This window comes from Centruroides sculpturatus, unplaced genomic scaffold, assembly GCF_000671375.1.
Source record: "Centruroides sculpturatus isolate CEXI.00-Female unplaced genomic scaffold, Cexi_2.0 scaffold871, whole genome shotgun sequence".
Classification (NCBI taxonomy): Eukaryota; Metazoa; Arthropoda; class Arachnida; order Scorpiones; family Buthidae; genus Centruroides; species Centruroides sculpturatus.
The window spans coordinates 165,471-183,167 of NW_019385033.1; the positions used below are offsets into that span (position 1 = coordinate 165,471).

At 33.5% G+C, this 17,697-nt stretch overlaps 1 protein-coding gene across 1 annotated transcript; it reads left to right on the forward strand.

Moving 5' to 3' along the window:
* Window positions 1-3,542: 3,542 nt before the first annotated feature.
* On the forward strand, window positions 3,543-16,178 carry LOC111633680 (60S ribosomal protein L37a). The gene is made up of 4 exons (XM_023378293.1): window positions 3,543-3,662; window positions 3,897-4,025; window positions 14,881-14,963; window positions 16,072-16,178. Exons 1-4 carry the CDS (start codon window positions 3,660-3,662, stop codon window positions 16,133-16,135), a joined length of 279 nt encoding a protein of 92 aa, XP_023234061.1. The 5' UTR covers window positions 3,543-3,659; the 3' UTR covers window positions 16,136-16,178.
* The last annotated feature ends 1,519 nt before the right edge of the window (window positions 16,179-17,697 follow it).

A 17,697-nucleotide genomic window follows, 5' to 3' on the forward strand; every position in this document is an offset into this window, starting at 1 on the left:
GGTATGTTATATATAAATAAGAAATAAGAATTTGTCGGGAACAACTTGAAGGTTACTGTGTAATTACTGTTTGTTACTAATGTAAAAAAATACGTTGTAAAAAGTAGCATGTTAAAAAAGCGTTAATGTTGCTCACCAAAATAACCTAACTTTGCTATCTGTAAGTGAACATTGGAAATTATTGGCTTATATCTTAAAATATACATATTTTTATTTGTGTAAATTAGACTGGAAGGATAACTGGCTCAAAATGTATTTCTAATTCTTTATCTGCTAAGTGATTATCCTTGCTTAACACTTTAATATTAACTCTACTGTACATTAATTACAAGCAGACACTAAGATAACAAACTGAAAGGTGAAAAATAAAGTTAGAACATAATCATTATCTATTCAAACTAAAATTTGCGCTTGTGAACTGAACTTCCCGCCACAACTCAATCCTTTTATAGGATTGAAGCAGAATTGGATTCCACCAATCAGCGCTTATCAGCGCTACAAGACGTCCGCCGATGGTATGATGTCTCCCAATCAATCAACTGTCGAGTCTTCAAAAGTGGTCCTATTGCCGTTTCTATGGTGACAACCGTCGCTCGTCGAACGAATGGAAAAGCGCGGGAAATCGCATGACAGACGATTTTTATCCCGACAGATACTTTATACGTATTGAAATTTTTCGGTTAATTCTCGAGAGCCATGCAGATTGCTTTCGTTGTGAAATCTCCTCAGTTTGAGGTCCTTGATGACAAATAATGGCGGGGATTTTAAAATTTTTAATGATAATGTACAACTGTAAAGTCTCTTTTTATGCGGATTTTTTATATGCGCTTTTCTGTAGAACGTATCCACCGCATAAAACGAGACCTTACAGTATTCTATTGAAATAATAGAAATATTGGACAATCGTTCTTCCCCGATAGTTAATCTAAATAAATTTTTTATTAATTTTAACTTGCTAAAACTTCTCTCGCACGAAGCAATAGAAACGGAAAGAGTTAGAAATATTCGAAGAGCGACATTGATATTTGGGTAAGACTCAATTAAACCAAAATCATGAAGAGCCTGTAGAATATTAAGTGGAGATGCAGTTTCTATATTTTGTATGAGTCGTTACTTCAAACTTAAAACTTTCAATTTCACGTGTGAATTCGTACTTTTTTAAATCTTTGCTATATTTAATAGCGAGATCTGCAGCTGATTTTTTTTAAATCAGCAACACTCGTGTATTGTAAAGAAGAGCCACAGAGAAAGCATAAATCAGCCTTTTTTCAGTAGCATTTTAAAGACCTCGGGGAACCCTTCGAGGCCCTATTCGGCCGCATAGTCCGCTCACCGCTTAATCCACCGTTGAGGTACCACTCACATATGCGTACCACTATAAAGCAAAAAGTTATGTCAGAATTTCTGCGCGCCTTTTACAACCTCGAGATAAGATTTTAATCGAAAGTTACCACGTTTTCTATTTAGCAATTTAGCAATTAAAAAAATCCCCGGGCAGATTTATTTTTCTTACAAAATGTTACCTTTATAGATTTCTAGCTCTGCACACTGTAGAAAAATCTAGAAATAGAGTTTTGTATATCGTAATAATATTAGTCGTTGCCAGAGAGCGCTATAAAGTAGAGAAAAATCTATAAATTTGAAAACTATAAACATAAATTTAAATTTTTCAAAACATAAATAAACAAAATTTCAAAAGTCGCTACTTTTGGCTGATTTGTCTGAGGTCTCCGCTATCTCACTACGTCCCTCTAAAAGTCGCCACGGTTGGAAACACTGGTGAGTAGACATCTAGGGTCTAAATAAGGCAAAATGTAAAAAAGGAGAAAAAATTTAAGGTTTAAAAATATAATTTATTGTGAACAGCAGTTTGGGTCCCCCTTCCAAGTGGGCCCTGTGCGAATGCACCTGTTGCACCTGCCTGGTTACGGCTCTGGTTAGAAGGGCAAATAGTTGAGTGGGGAGCGTGGTGGTAAGTCGATAAGGTGTCCGGTTTCCGAGACAGGTAGACAAGTTTAACGAAACAAATAAAAGTTTAATATATTCTAAATCTACGATATACATAAGGATTCAAACAAAATAATTAACATAGGGCGATAATACGGATATTAGATCTTACAACCGCGGCACGACTATTCTATGTCTTATGCCGCGTGGGCGGGCCTAATTTCTCGAACGCGGAGAGAGAGTTTACACATTTCTAACAAAATATCTCTAATCCTTATGGAGGTCGATGTCTTCTCTTTTCATATGGCGAGTCGTCGATGATAACGGCTTGGAAGAGGTCTGTTCTATGAGGCGTCTTGATATGACCATCGGTATCCACCGGATATGGCGGGTATATCGAACACTATGGGGACGAACACCTTTCTTTTGGACGACCTCCCGGAATTGTCATTGTCTCTTCCATTTAAGCATTTAGCCTGGGAAAGTCAATCATGTGATCGGCAGTTGTTTAGAAACGAAAGTTGCTTTTGCAGGTGCGAGTTCAGCGATGACTTTCGTTGATGTAACGATGTCGCTTTCCTTTCCTTTCACAATCGGATGTTATCACTTTGCAACTGACTGTTAAGATTCTCATCCGTTTGTTGATAGTAAAGCTGTCATTCAATCCGTGCTCTGTGCAATGTTTTCTAACGATCGCGACAAATGTTAAATAAAAAAATTTCTTAAAAATAGATTTTAATATCCTTGAAAATCATGGATCTCACAATAGTACAGTAGAAGCCAAATTCTTCGGGGGTAATCCTTACTCTCTCTCTCTCTCTCCCTTCCTCACGGGGGGGGACAATTTCGAAAAATCCCTTCTTAATGTACGTTCTCATGACGTATCCTAACTGTATACCAAATTTCAACTTTCAACTTTTAACCGTTTGAGCTCTGCACTTTATTATTATTATCATTATCAACCCATCTCGATTATAAGATTTAATATTTATATTTATAAATAGAAATCAAGAGTAAGAAAATAACTCGTTAAAATGTAACTTTTATTATTCACAATGATGTATTTATATATTGGATTTTTCAAAATAAACGAAATAGAAGCAGTGAAATAATCTGAGAAAAGTTGCAAGTCCTGTAAATAAATTCGCCCACTGTGTAAAATAAAACCACTGAACACTTAGTTGGTCGCGGATTCGGTCCTCACCAATGTGTTAACCACGAATTTTCCGGGTTTTCTTCATGTGTCTAACACCTAAATAGGGACCAGTTTTTCATAGAAAGTACTCCCAGGTGAGGCATTCTTGGCCGCTGATGTTTTGCGTTGTCTTATTCCATCAATCCAATTCTATAATCAATTCGATATAATTTTATTTTATCATAGAATTTTCCGTTTATACATTAATAATTAAACATTTATATAAAAATAAAATAGAAAGTTCAGTAATGGTATTTTATTTTCGTTTGTTTTCATGACTATGTTTTTAATTAAAATTAACTAATATAAAGTCAAGAAAATCGAAAGGAATTTTTTTTATTAATTTTATATACTTCAATCATTTTTTTAATATAATATTTTCAAAATGTCTAAATTCATACAAAATTTCTTTAGGTAATTTGTGCTATATTTGGCTGTAACTGTCAGACGCTATTTGGCTATATCTGGCAACTTATTCTTTCCGACATTTTGATTGTGGAACGTGTAAGAAGAACAAATGGTAAGAAATCCGATTTCATCTGCTTGATAATTTATTATAGAATACATTAAGTATTAATTTTAATCAAAGTGACTAATCTCGAGTTCGATTAAAGTTATTTTAATTACAAGAATTTTTTTAAAAACACTAATATTAACATTTTAACGAATCGTTTTTCATCAGCTTTATGAATTCGAATTCTATAAAGGAAATCAACGAAAAAAAGAAAAACTTATGTTTTGTTAATTATTTTAGGCTAAACGAACCAAGAAGGTTGGTGTTGTGGGAAAATATGGAACACGTTATGGTGCTTCTTTACGTAAAATGGTGAAGAAGATTGAAATAACTCAACACGCGAAATATACTTGCACGTTTTGTGGAAAGGTAAAATGTTTAATTAAAATGCCTCAGTGTCCCTTTTTTTCTTACTAAAATATAAATTTTCGTCTATAATAATGTATCTTCTATTACCAGGACTTATTATACTGGCACTACAGAAATATTACAAAGTTTTACAGAAAAACATTTTTTATTTTACTTAATATACCTGGACACATACATAGTTTTGCGTTTCGGACATTCTTGTCCCTCCTCAGCAGGTACTTTTGTATATTCTATAACAATAAAATTAAGTATTTAAAATTACAATATATTAATTATTATTAAAGCAATTAATATTACTTTGTAATATTTCTGTAGTGCCAGTATAATNTTTTTTATTTTACTTAATATACCTGGACACATACATAGTTTTGTGTTTCGGACATTCTTGTCCCTCCTCAGCAGGTACTTTTGTATATTCTATAACAATAAAATTAAGTATTTAAAATTACTTTATATTAATTATTATTAAAGCAATTAATATTACTTTGTAATATTTCTGTAGTGCCAGTATAATAAGTCCTGGTAATTGAAGATATGTTGTTATAGGCAAAAATTTATATTTTAGTAAGAAAGGTAAAATGCTTTATTTGTTACTGCTACTGTGGTATAATATATCCTTTAAGGTGATGCAAACCTGTATAATTTTACTTGCATCTTCATAATGTTGCTACTGTGTGTTTTTTCATACATTTAGGGTAGCCATTAGGTCCCTCTTGGTACTAAGGTATACTCAAAGTATATTTTGTAAATGCTAATAATTTTTTCCATTTTCCAATCACTAATGTTATGCAATTTTAAATATGGGTTAAAGTCCAGATACGTATACCGTCATGGCGGCTCATCTCTGATTCCAGCAAACAGTGGGGGCGCACGTTCTAACCTAACCTATTCTAATAATTTGGTTGGTAGTAATTATGGTAATTTATTAGAATAGGTTAGGTTAGGTTAGGTTAGATTAGAACGTGCGTCCCCACTGCTGGAATCAGAGATGAGCCGCCATGACGGTACACGCATCTGGACTTTAACCTAAATATGAAATCTGATATAATTTTGAATACTTGGTTGAGAAGTGTTTGTGTAATTTATTATATAGATCAGGGTGTGAATGCTTTTCATTTGCGACATCCTGTTTTATGTATCTATATATAGGTACATAAAACAGATATACAAATAACATTGGTTACTGATGACAAATCATAAAACAATTTATTCCAAAAAGATTCTTTCATAGACATATTACTAAACCAAATGATTGCTGTAATTAATTGGACTATTTTTTGCTACTGTTAATTTAATAATTAGAAATTAAGTAATTTGGTATTAGATAGGGTGACTAGATTTTTTTGTAAAATCCGAGGAAATATGTGAATCGTCACTTTTTAGGGTACGTGTTGCAGCCTACATGTATAAGTACTGTCAAATGGGTACTGTACATATGCCTAAGCATTTTAATTTTGATTGAATTCATTCACTTCAATTAAATAGCTCACCTCCAATACAGTTTATAACTGTTTACTTTTGGCACTTTTTTTAGCCATATTTTTTTGTGTTTTAAAATTTGGCTCCTTTTGGCAAAATTAATTAAGAAATTACCTGGCAACTCTGAAGACATTGGACACATCCTCTGATGGAAACAAAAACTGGCAGCAGCAATATTACAAAAACTACAAGGAAACAAAAAAAGGGGGGACCAGACAGGGAAAAGACTCCTTGCTGGGAACTGAGGATCAAAAATGGGGCCTATTCAGAAATCTGGGATGGATGGTGACCCTATATTATAAGTAGACATTAGATGCCATCTCTTATTGAAATTATTAATTATAATAATTTAATATTTATTAAATAATTTGGAACAGTCTGGAAGAAAAGAATAGGCCTGGAGTGGGATTTGAACCTGCAACCCCCACTTACCATGCGATTCTCTGCCATTTATGCCACTCGCACTTCTAGGCTAATTCTTTTCTTCCAGATTGTTTTAAATTATTATAATTAATTTTGATAAGAGATGGTACCTAATGTCTACATCTAATTTCTAATTGTTAATAGTAGCTAAAACATAGCCCAATTAATTACAGTGATCATTTGGTTTAGTATTAGTACATTGGACAAGGACAAATGCTAATTTGCATACTAATGAGATAAGTGTGCTTGTTTATTTTTACATAAAAAAAATCAAATTTCTGCTGATTATTTGATACTACAGGATGTAGGGCATCTTCAACATTTTTTTCAGAATTGATCAATCTTTTGGTTTTACAATTGTCTATGCTGAAAATGCTGATTTGCATAAATATGTCATATAAAATTTAATTATTGTTTATTGACTAAGTTAAGCAGGTCAATAAATTGGTGATTACTATGACAAATCAACTAGGACTCCGGTCCTTCATGTTTTACATTAACTTGATTTTTGGTATATTACCACTATCTACAGTTTTTGGAATCAGTTTTTCACACACACAACTTTGAAAATGGTCAAAAACACAAAAATTATTGATCTTATATACAAAATAACTCAAAAAAAATAACTCTGATGATTTAGTTGAGTTATTTTTTGGCTCATTTTAAAGCTTTTTTTTTTTTTTTAATGCTCTATCATTTGACATGCAAAAGAAGTATCCTTGTAAGGAAAAAAATTTTCACAAGTTTTAATTTTTGAAAATCTCTGAAATACAACCTTCAATTTCTTTAAAATGATTATGAAATGTCTGAATTTAAAATGCAAACTTATATCCAGATTTTTATGATGGTATTATAGTAAAAACAAGTGCTGCCTATGCTGTATATTTTTAGTGCATATTACAGTGATTTTTTCTGAATGTGATAACATTATTCATAAGAAATTTTGTAAATATAAAGTTTAATCCTATAAGTGAAAATATACATTAATAAAATCTAAAATAAAACCCATGAGGTAAACTCATAAAACATATTAGCTTAAATTAAATTAATGCAGCATTTCTCATTCTTTTTATGTCTAATAAAATATCTTAAAAAATTCAGGAATACTATAGATTGCACCCTATGGAATTTCGGGACTTTGAATATATATTTGAACTCAGGGAACCGAGTTGAGTTCAACGATACCCTACTTTTGGACTGGAGGCGAAAAATAAGAAAGTTATCATACTTTTTTCCGGCAATCGCACGATGATCGGGAGTTGCGTTGCTCTCTTTGCTAAGCCTATCTAGTGTTTAACAGGCAGTCCGGCAAGTCGGCCATATATATATACCTTCAACAGAGGCAGATGTTGATCCATGAACACACTGATCGTCTGCAATTGGAGTTAAGTCCTTTTCAAACACCCTCGCACTCCTCGATCTCTGGGACTACAGCCCCTCAGTCTCGCTATCGCTCACGGTTGGCTAATACTACAAACCATTATCGTGGCTTGTCCAACAAACCTAACCTATCCCTCTGGGAGATGACCGTAGTTCGACATCAACTCCCAGAGGGATAGGTTAGGTTTTCTTCTATTTTTTTTACAGTGGATTTAATATTTAAGGATGTAAGTCCTCAAAATCTTGGATTAAGTTTCTGGCAATAGCAATCAAGAGTTGTGTCGCTTGCTGTTACAATGCATTTTATGCCATTATCTCACCATCTTTATTGATGATAAAACTTTAACAACTTAGACATCTACAGAGGATATTGTTGCTTAATATTCTCAATCAACTTGAGGAAGGGGTCCACATTCTGTTGCTGCACGTCACAGAGCCACAGATATTCGCACAGATGCAAAGCTAGTTTATCATCTCTTATTCCTCCATGGCTGAGTCACCTTTGCAGTGGTCGCCAGTTAGACTCTACAGCAGCGTTTCTCAAAGTGGGAGATAATGCCCCCTTGTGGGCACTGGAGGCTTTCAGGGGGCAGTAGAAGGCTCAGTGATTAAATATGAGTTTTATTTCTTCTCATTGAAACATTCTTTGATCTTAGAAATAAGATATGGGTCACACTCTATCTATCCTATCCATATAATAATGCATGTTTAAACATTATATTTGCAATAACTATTTTTAAGATACGCAATAGATGGTAATGTAAAAAGGTAAGTTAAAAATATGGGGGCACTAGATTTTTTTTAATCTCAAAGTGGGCGGTGGTCGAAATAAGTTTGAGAACCTGTGCTTTACAGTTTGTGTATTGGCACCATCTTTGGGATTTATAAAATTCTCACTATGATTCACAGTTTGGTGCTCGTATCCATATTCTTCTAATCCACTATATCCTTTCCAAAGATCCGAGATGACTGTAGTTCTGGGTTCCACATGTTTCTGTAGGAGAACAACCAACGTTAGCTTGTCTCAGCAGTTTTCAGGACATATCTCTAATTGGTAGCCTCCTCCTCAGTCGATCATGCCCAACAACCACTGTCCATCCACCATCCTGCCACGATTATATTTTTGACGTCCTAATTTCATTTCATCCACTTTTACTATGTGACCAGGTCTGCCAATTTTTCCTTTTGAATCGTACTCTGTGTCTAATGCATTCATGGTGACCTCATGACAGTAATTAAACTAATCTACTATGGTATTTCTGGAGGTCTTTTCATCTTCAAACAACGATTTGTGGATTGCTTAGTCTCATCTGGTGTGCCCAGCAGTACATTAGAATGACTACTTTCCGTGGTGACCTAATGACTTCCTCAAAGAAAGTACCAGCAGTGATCTATTGCTGCTGTCCGTGCTTTTGGCATTGCAGGCATCTCTGTCCTTTGTGCTTATCTTTCTCTAGGGTGAACACTTATAATTTCATTCACACTGCATTTATTACACTTTTTTGCTTTACGAAGGAGTCCTTGATCTTGTAACCACTCGATACATGTTTCCTTATCTTTGACTACGTCTAATGCTAACTTAAGGAAGTTCATTTTCAAAACTGCTGCATAGAAAATTAAACAGACAACACCGTAATTGGAAGCAACGCTACCTAGCAGTGAAAATGTGCAAACCAAACTAGTTAAATAAATAAATAACTTAAATAACCTAATTTTAGTTAAATAAATAAAATTAAATAAAAATAAATAACTAACCTAAATAGAAAAGAAAATTAAGCAGACGATACCATAGTTGCTAGTACTGTCACCTTGGACAGCAGCCATATCACATTGAAAATACTGGTTCTTGTCCAATCATCGAAGTGAAACTGCATCAGGCCCAGTCAGTACTTGGGACGGAGACAACCTGGGAATATTGGGTGCTGCTGTCACTATTTCTTTGAAAAGAAAATTAAGCAGACAACACCACAGTTGCTAGTACTGCCACCTTGTGGAAAACTAAAATGGCATAGAATGCATTGAGAAAGTCAAGAAATTGTAAATATGACAGGGTTGTGGAGTCGCGTAAAAATCTACTGACTCCGACTTTTCCTTACCAATCCGATTCCGGCTAAAACACCAAAACTCCATGACTCCGACTCCACAGCCCTGGCAGGGCTGTAGAGTCACGTAAAAATCTACCGACTCTGACTCCAACTCCGGCTAAAACACCAAAACTCCACGACTCCGACTCCACAGCCCTGAAATATGATAACTTTGTTATTTTTTGTCTCTGGTCCAAAAGTAGGATACTGTTGAACTTGTCTTGGTCCCGAGTTCAAACATATACTCAAAGTCTCAAAATTCCATTGGGTGCAATCTATAGTGGCCATATATATATACCTTCAACAGAGGCAGATGTTGATCCATGAACACACTGATCGTCTGCAATTGGAGTTAAGTCCTTTTCAAACACCCTCGCACTCCTCGATCTCTGGGACTACAGCCCCTCAGTCTCGCTATCGCTCACGGTTGACTAATACTACAAACCATTATCGTGGCTTGTCCAACAAACCTAACCTATCCCTCTGGGAGATGACCGTAGTTCGACATCAACTCCCAGAGGGATAGGTTAGGTTTTCTTCTATTTTTTTTACAGTGGATTTAATATTTAAGGATGTAAGTCCTCAAAATCTTGGATTAAGTTTCTNGTTGAGGCGCACGTTTTAAACGTGTAAACGTGTACGTGTGACGTTCGGCGCCGCTTTCCCGTAAGCCTAAAAGTTTGACAATGGTGTTTGGATAGTCAGTGGAATCACGCTCGACAGTCCATACACCATCGTCAAACTTTTAGGCTTACGGGAAAGCGGCGCCGAACATCACATGTACACGTTTAAAACGTGCGCCTCAACCTCTCTATTATTTTTTTTTGCAGGTATACACTCCTAGTATTATTAAATTTTAGCTTTTCAGATATAAAAGTTTATTAACTTGATTATTAGATTAATGCCAAACAATTGCTGGATTATGTTGGCTGTAATGAGGCCAAATTACTTGATATTTAATTTTACCTCTCCTATACAGTCAAACCTTGGTTTATGAACAAAATTTTGAACACCATATTTGCTCCAGTTGTCATACAATAACTCTGTTTTCAAACAAGCTACTCGGCAGAGCCAACCACTGATGTGATATCTAATGACATGAGGTGAATCTCAGCACCATTACTGAATCAGTAGTCCTGTCATTAATTGGTGAGGCTACAGACTTTCTTAAACATAGGATATATAGGAAGTTGGCCATCACAAACCATCAATGACAGTGTTATTAAAATTAGATTTCAATGCACATGTGGGTAAGATACTACTACTGGGTTTTTGTATGTGTCACAATTTAAATTAAATTAATAAAAACTGCATTAAATAATCGAGATTTGTGTAATATAAATGACATTCAATAATTTGTATTTAAAGGTGCTTAACTCTAAATAACAAAAATTTATTATTTAAATATATATTTTTATTTATCTCATTAGTACATAATGTTTGGCATTTTATTTGACAATATTAATTAAATGCAAGAACTTTTAATTAATGAACATCTTTTAGGAAAACATGGGTATCTGTGAATCAGAAAAAAAAATTTAATTATCATACAAAAATATTATTAATTACTTTTCTGAATTTTCAGGAAAAGTGAACAGTAGCAAATTATTCTTTCCATAAATTATGCATTTAACTCTTTTCATTTTTAAATTAAATTATAAACTATAGCACAAGAAACAAAGGAAATCTGCGTCAGGTAAATTGAAATCAAAACTAATGAAGTCACTTGCATTAAACAGAAAATGTAAATTGTGGGATTATTGTTGTACCATGCTTCAGCCAGTGGTGCATTGAATTCTTTAGTCATTACATTGCATATTTTCTCATTGTCCATCTATGTGTTTCTAATTTGTGAGCTGGCAGCATAGCATCACTTTGCAGCAAAGTGTTCTTTGACTTTGGTATTTTTCTTTTACTGTGCATTATTTCTTCTAGTTTTTTATTTGTTTATTCCAAAAGTTACTGTGGGGCCTAAGAAAGCTAGTGTAAGCATAAAGACAAAAAGGGAGAGTGAAAATAACAACAGGTGAAGAAAGAGATAATATGGAAGCATGAAAATGGCATTCATGTCTCAGATCTGGCTATGAAGTTTGACTTGGGAAAGTCATTGATCTGTATCATTCTCAAGAACAAGAAAGCAATAAAGGATGTTAATGTTGTCAATGGAGTGGCTATGATCACTAAGCAAAGATTACAGACCTTAAAAGTAGAAAAGTTACATCTTGATTTTGGATCAATGAAAGGCAGTTGGCTGGTGACAATATTTTGGAGACTTGTTTGTGAGAAAGCAAGGCTTTTGCATCAAAATTTGCTCAAGAAAACCACAGGTTCAAGTTCTGAGACTGGTGTGTTTAAGGCTAATTGTGGCTGTTTGAAAAGTTTGAGAATCAAAGTGACTTGACATGAAGAGATTTCAAGTGTGGACAAAAAAGTGCAGGAAAAGTTTGTGAATGGATTTGGTGCAAATGTGATTGTTGAGTGGTTTTATTCCCCAGCAAGTGTTTAATTGTGATGAAATTGGATTGTTTTGGAAAAAATGCCAAACAGAATGTACATAACCCAAGAAGAAAAGGTTTTGCCTAGAAACAAACCAATGATGGACAGACTAACTCTTTTGCTTTGTTGCAATGCTAGTGGTGATTTTAAGGTGAAACTGTTGCTTACGTATCATCTGAGAACCCCCATGTGTTTAAGAGAAATAACTTTATGAAAAGTAAGTTGTCTGTTGTAGAAGGCTAACAGTAAAGTCTGGGTGACCAGACAGTTTTTCCTGGAATGGGTCCATGAACTTTTTGCTCCTAGTGGGAGGAAATATCTTAATGAAAATAATTTGCCACTGAGATGCCTGCTTTTGATGGACAATGTTCCTACCTACTTCAGGCATGGAGACCAATTTACTGGGAGAGTTCAACTTCATTACCGTGAAGTTTCTGCCTCCTAATATGACTCCACTGATTCAGCCAATGGATCAACACATCATTTCTAACTTTACCAAGTTAAATGATTGCTGTAATTAATTGGGTTATTAATATGCTATAATTAATAATTAGAAACTAAGTAATGTTGGTACAGTAGAACCTCGATTATCCGACCCCCGATCAACCAACCCCTCGGTTAACCGATCGTCCTAGTCGGTAAATTTCAAATGTCCGCTAGTGATGTGGCGCTACAATATTTGGCTATGTCTTGGCTACTTTAATATTATTTTTACGTGTTTTAGCTGGCAACACTCATTCGACCATGAAAGGGAGCCAGTATTTAAACGAAGCTTAATTTTCTAATTTTTAACGATACAATAGCGACGATTATTATTTTAAAAAATTTTTGTTAGGCTTAACATCGATGAAAATTTAACGCAAAGTAGGTTAATAGTGATATACTAATATACTAATTACATGGGATATAATAATATACTACACTAATAATGGATTTTTTCATACTTTTCAATTATCCGACCAACCCCAGTCCCCAATTAGGGCGGATAATCGAGGTTCTACTGTACTAGAGATAGACATTAGTTCTTTTCTTCAAGAATATTCTAAATTATTTAATAAATTACAATTATTAAATTAGATAAGAGATGGTGCCTAACTTCTACCTCTAGTACCAAATTATTTAGTTTAATTATTAATTATAGCATATTAATAGTTTGATTAATTTCAGCAATTGCTTGACTTCTACCTCTAGTACCAAATTATTTAGTTTAATTATTAATTAAAGCATATTAATAGTTTGATTAATTTCAGCAATTGCTTGGCTTAGTATCTATACATTGATAAGTTCATTTATATATTTCTAACTTTAAAAAGTATTACACCAAACCACTTTTTCAAAGGTACTTTGAGATCATCTCTGACACGGAGTTCTCTCTCTCTCTCTGTGACTTCTGGAAGAACCACTTCAATATCTTCCATTGCTTAGGTCATATTGACAGGGCCTGGTAGCAAGTGACTTGCAGGATCTTGAATTCAGCATGGAGGAACTCTGGCCTGATTGTGTTGCAGAGAAATACTTTGAGGGATTTGAAAGAGAGCTTACTATAGTTGTCAATGACATCATATTTGTAATATTATCAATACCCTAATAAGGCAGTAGCAAGTTGTGTCATTAACCTTTTCAATGACAATGCTATGTCTCACTTCTGTAACATTGTGAAATGTAGGCAAAAGCAAATTTCATTACATAAATTTTTAGTGAAAAAGAGGCCTAATGACTCCCAAGCAGAATCTGCTAGTGAGAAGCAGAAAATCCAGAACGTAAGAGAAAAAAACTAATGAAGTGCATATATTTGATATTGTGAGCCCCTGAGGTAGGATGGAGTCATACCTCTTTCGGGTCGCATTACAGGCTGGTTAAGCCTGCCCACTGGTCATAGGATGGCTTGTTTATTTTTTTTCTATCCCGAAGGATTGGGATTCTTTCTGTCAGGTCGAGTGGAGGAGGTGAGAGGGGTTGTCGGTAAGACGTTGGCAATATTCAAGTAAAAGACACCATTTAACAATAAAACAAAAATTTATTAAACAATAGCTTAGATAACATAACTAACTTTAAGATTCTATCGAACTTACATGCGGAAGTGAATGGGTGCATGCTGAGAGAGAGTTTACAATATTCATTATCATACCTCTAGGGTTGTGGTTACAGAATGACGTGACCTAGATCTGGACATGAGGGACCCTCTTTCTTCTGACGGCTTTAGACGGATGGCGATGTTGGACCACCTTCTTCTTCTGTCGCCCTTCTTTTATACCTCTAGTCACGTTATCCCCTTTTGCCATTCGCAAATTTTTTTGCAATAAGATCCCTGTGATTCATTCTCAAGTTCCTGAGAGATAGGAAACGGCTCTGGGGAAGGAAATGTGTTCATCCATTTATTTATAAGATTTCAAAAGAGGGGGAAAATAGAGGCTTTCTTTGTTTAATTTTAATTTCTTTTTATAATTTTATTTGGTCCAATCCTCACAATATTATTATTATTATGGAGGGGAACTCCCATTCCAAGAAATAACATCCCTTCCCTTCCACCTCCTCTCCATCCTTCATCTGTGCCATCAAGATTTCTCAGCATGGATAAGGGTGAATGAAATTGTCTTTCTTATTTATAAACTACTGTATTTGATATTCAGTTGGTATGTTGTATATAATATATTATTGCATTTGTAGGCATTTTTATGGATGAAATACAGCTAAAATGGTTAAAAGGGGGTTCAGGAATGGATTAATCTATTTTACATTGTTTCTTATGGGAAATTTTGTTTTGGTTTCAGAACAAATCAGTTTCTGAATAACTTAGGAAAAAATTAAGTTTGTGAACTGAGGTTTGACTGTATTTTAGCTTGAATCTTTTTAAAAGTAAAGATTTTTGTAACTTGTAGGATATTTTATAAACGTTTATTTCTCTATTTTAGTAAAATTAAAAATTTTTTGAATTTATTGAGATTTTCTGTTTATTATTATTTTTTAATATATATATATATATCTGTTAATAGGAAACAATGAAAAGAACATGTGTGGGTATATGGAAATGTAGAGCGTGTCAAAAGACTGTAGCTGGTGGAGCATATGTTTACAGGTATTATTTATTACAATTCATAAGCATTATGTGAGTTCATTACATTTCATTCAGAAAATAAATTCACAAATCACTTTTTAAATCAACTGTACAGGAAACTGCAGTAAGTGTTTACTTAACACTGTTTCATTTTTGTTTTGTTGAGAAAACTAAAAGTACATTTGTAATCTTTTACAATTATTGTATTTTCTTTATAAATAGTAAAACTGATTCTATGAGATGGAAATTAAGTGGAGTTTGCAAACATGATCAAAAAGAATAATTGAATTTGTTTCTTGAAATCTGATTAATATAATTTGCATTCACTATACTTTTATCTTCTTCAAGTAACATGAACCTGCATCCACATTAAAAACAAGTAATGTCAATGTAAATTGTAAACAAATTTGCCTTGTTTGCCTCGCCATTTTAAATTTATATAGCACCCTATGTGGTTTAGAATTGCCAATTGATAGTTTTTGAACTGTATGGTGATGGGGGTGTTCCTTACAATTTTCACTTTGTAAAAATTTTTTATTGCTTATTTTTACCCATCACCAATGATGAGAATGAAGCTTTCCTCTGCATACTATACAGTCACTTACTTATTCACAAAATATTGGATAAATAATTATCTTATATTTAAGAAAGAATAATAAAAACAAGTGTTTAGCTCACATTTATTTCAATATTTAATATTAGGATTGCTTTGGGTCTTTATTCAGAAGTTTGATGCTTTGTGACTAGAAATTTGCCATAGGAACTGTAATTTTGTTTTACTTCAATTAAGTTATGATAAAATTGGTTTTGTTATAAGTTGTTTTGTGTATGGCCATATTTACAATCAAGGATTGGAGTTAAGAGTTCAAGTTAACCAATAACAATTCCTTTTACTTTTAGTATGTGAATGGTGACTTGTAACTCTGATAATTCTTGCTCTTTTGTTGTGATATCATTAAAGTTGAAGTTTACAAGAACCAATGTTAAGTGAGCCCTTACTGTACTTTTTTTTTTATTTGAGCTTTAAACAAAATTCAAACTATAAATGTATGTTTCTTTAATAGAAAATTCGTATTGTTTCTTTGAGATTAAAATAATTTAATGTTTCAATTTTTTTTTCTTTTTATAGCACAACTGCAGCTGCAACTGTAAGGAGTGCAGTTAGACGTTTAAGAGAAATGAAAGAACAATAACTTGTATTAGAATTTCTGTGGAAATACATAATTTAACAGAAAACTACTTTGTCTGATTTATTTATTGCTGAAAAAATACAGTGAACATCTATTATAATGAATACTTACTAGTTAAGTAAATTACATCAATAAACATCATTTTTTGGGTTTCTCAATATAGTTAGCCTGGACGAGCAGTTTTAGCAGTAATATGTCACAAATGAAAGATTATAAGTGTATTTTTGAAACCGTGCCAGTAATTGTTTAGTAATTCGAACACACAAATCATTTATCCTATTCATTCAATCACTTGGCAAATCTCATCATTACATTTTATTTAGTTGATATGTGTTCATTGCATTTGTACATGTTTCGGGCATTTTGTGCCCCTCCTCAGTCAACTTTAGATTACAGATCACTGAAAGTTAAAACCATAAAACTCCGTTACACATTCAACTTCTTATCATCCAATTACTCGTCTTACATCAAAATCGAAGAAGTTAAATGTGTAACAATTTTAAAGGTTGAAACCTTACAAAGATCTGTAATTTAATGGATAACAAGAAGTTGAATGTGCAAAGGAATTTTATGGTTTTAACTTTCAGTGATCTGTAATCTAAAGTTGGCTGAGGAGGGGCACAAAATTCCCGAAACGTGTACAAATACGATGAACACGTATCAACTAAATAAAATTTAATGATGAGATTTGCCAAGTGACTGAATGAATACCATAAATGATTTGTGTTCGAATTACTAAGATTATAAGTGATTTATTGTTGATTTTTAAAAAAAATATGAAAAGTACAGATAAAAAAGAAAAGTGTAATAAAAATTATTGTTCGGAAAATATAATTAATCTCGGATAAGATATAATCTTTAGCATCAAAGATTAAAGTACTCTTAATTAATCTTTGATGCTTAATAAACAGATATTTTGAAAATTTTTGGGTGCTGTTTTTTGGAATATAAAGCCAGACAATTGCTTCATATTTTCGCAGTTTGGTGAATTTCGGTTGAACTATGGAAAACATCAGAGTTTAAAAAACAAGTCGGATAACATCACTAAACATCAAGCGATTTACAAAAATGCTTGGAAACGGTAAAACTACCTACTAACCAAATAGATAAACCAACTTCTCGCCGTAGTGCGATTCTACGGAAGCTATCGACAACCTGACGCATTAACTAGAGAGCTTACCTCAAGACCAGTATATCTATCGACTCTGCTTTAACCACCAAAATATAATAACATCAACACTATATACAAGTTATGCTAAATTTAGTTTTTGGGGTTCGGGGAGCTTCAAAACGGCAAAATTTGCAAAACGAAATATCCGGAGAGTCATATTTCACGGGATTTCAATACTTGACCGTGTTATATACGTAACAAGTAGGAAAGTAAAATATAACATCATTTTACTCTTGACCGACAGAGGCGCTGGTGTCGTGGAGCTTGATGAGGTGAGACGCTTTAGCCGATTAAAGTGTGCGTTGTGTGCATGTATTACGAAACAAATGTAAAATGCTTGCTTTTTCTCACTCATTGGGGGGGATTTTTTATTAATATAAATCAAACACGAAAT

Coding starts and splice junctions, on each gene's coding strand:
- LOC111633680 (XM_023378293.1), top strand. Junction 4,026..14,880: donor CTTGCACGTTTTGTGGAAAG/GTAAAATGTTTA, acceptor ATCTGTTAATAG/GAAACAATGAAAAGAACATG. Junction 14,964..16,071: donor GGTGGAGCATATGTTTACAG/GTATTATTTATT, acceptor TTCTTTTTATAG/CACAACTGCAGCTGCAACTG.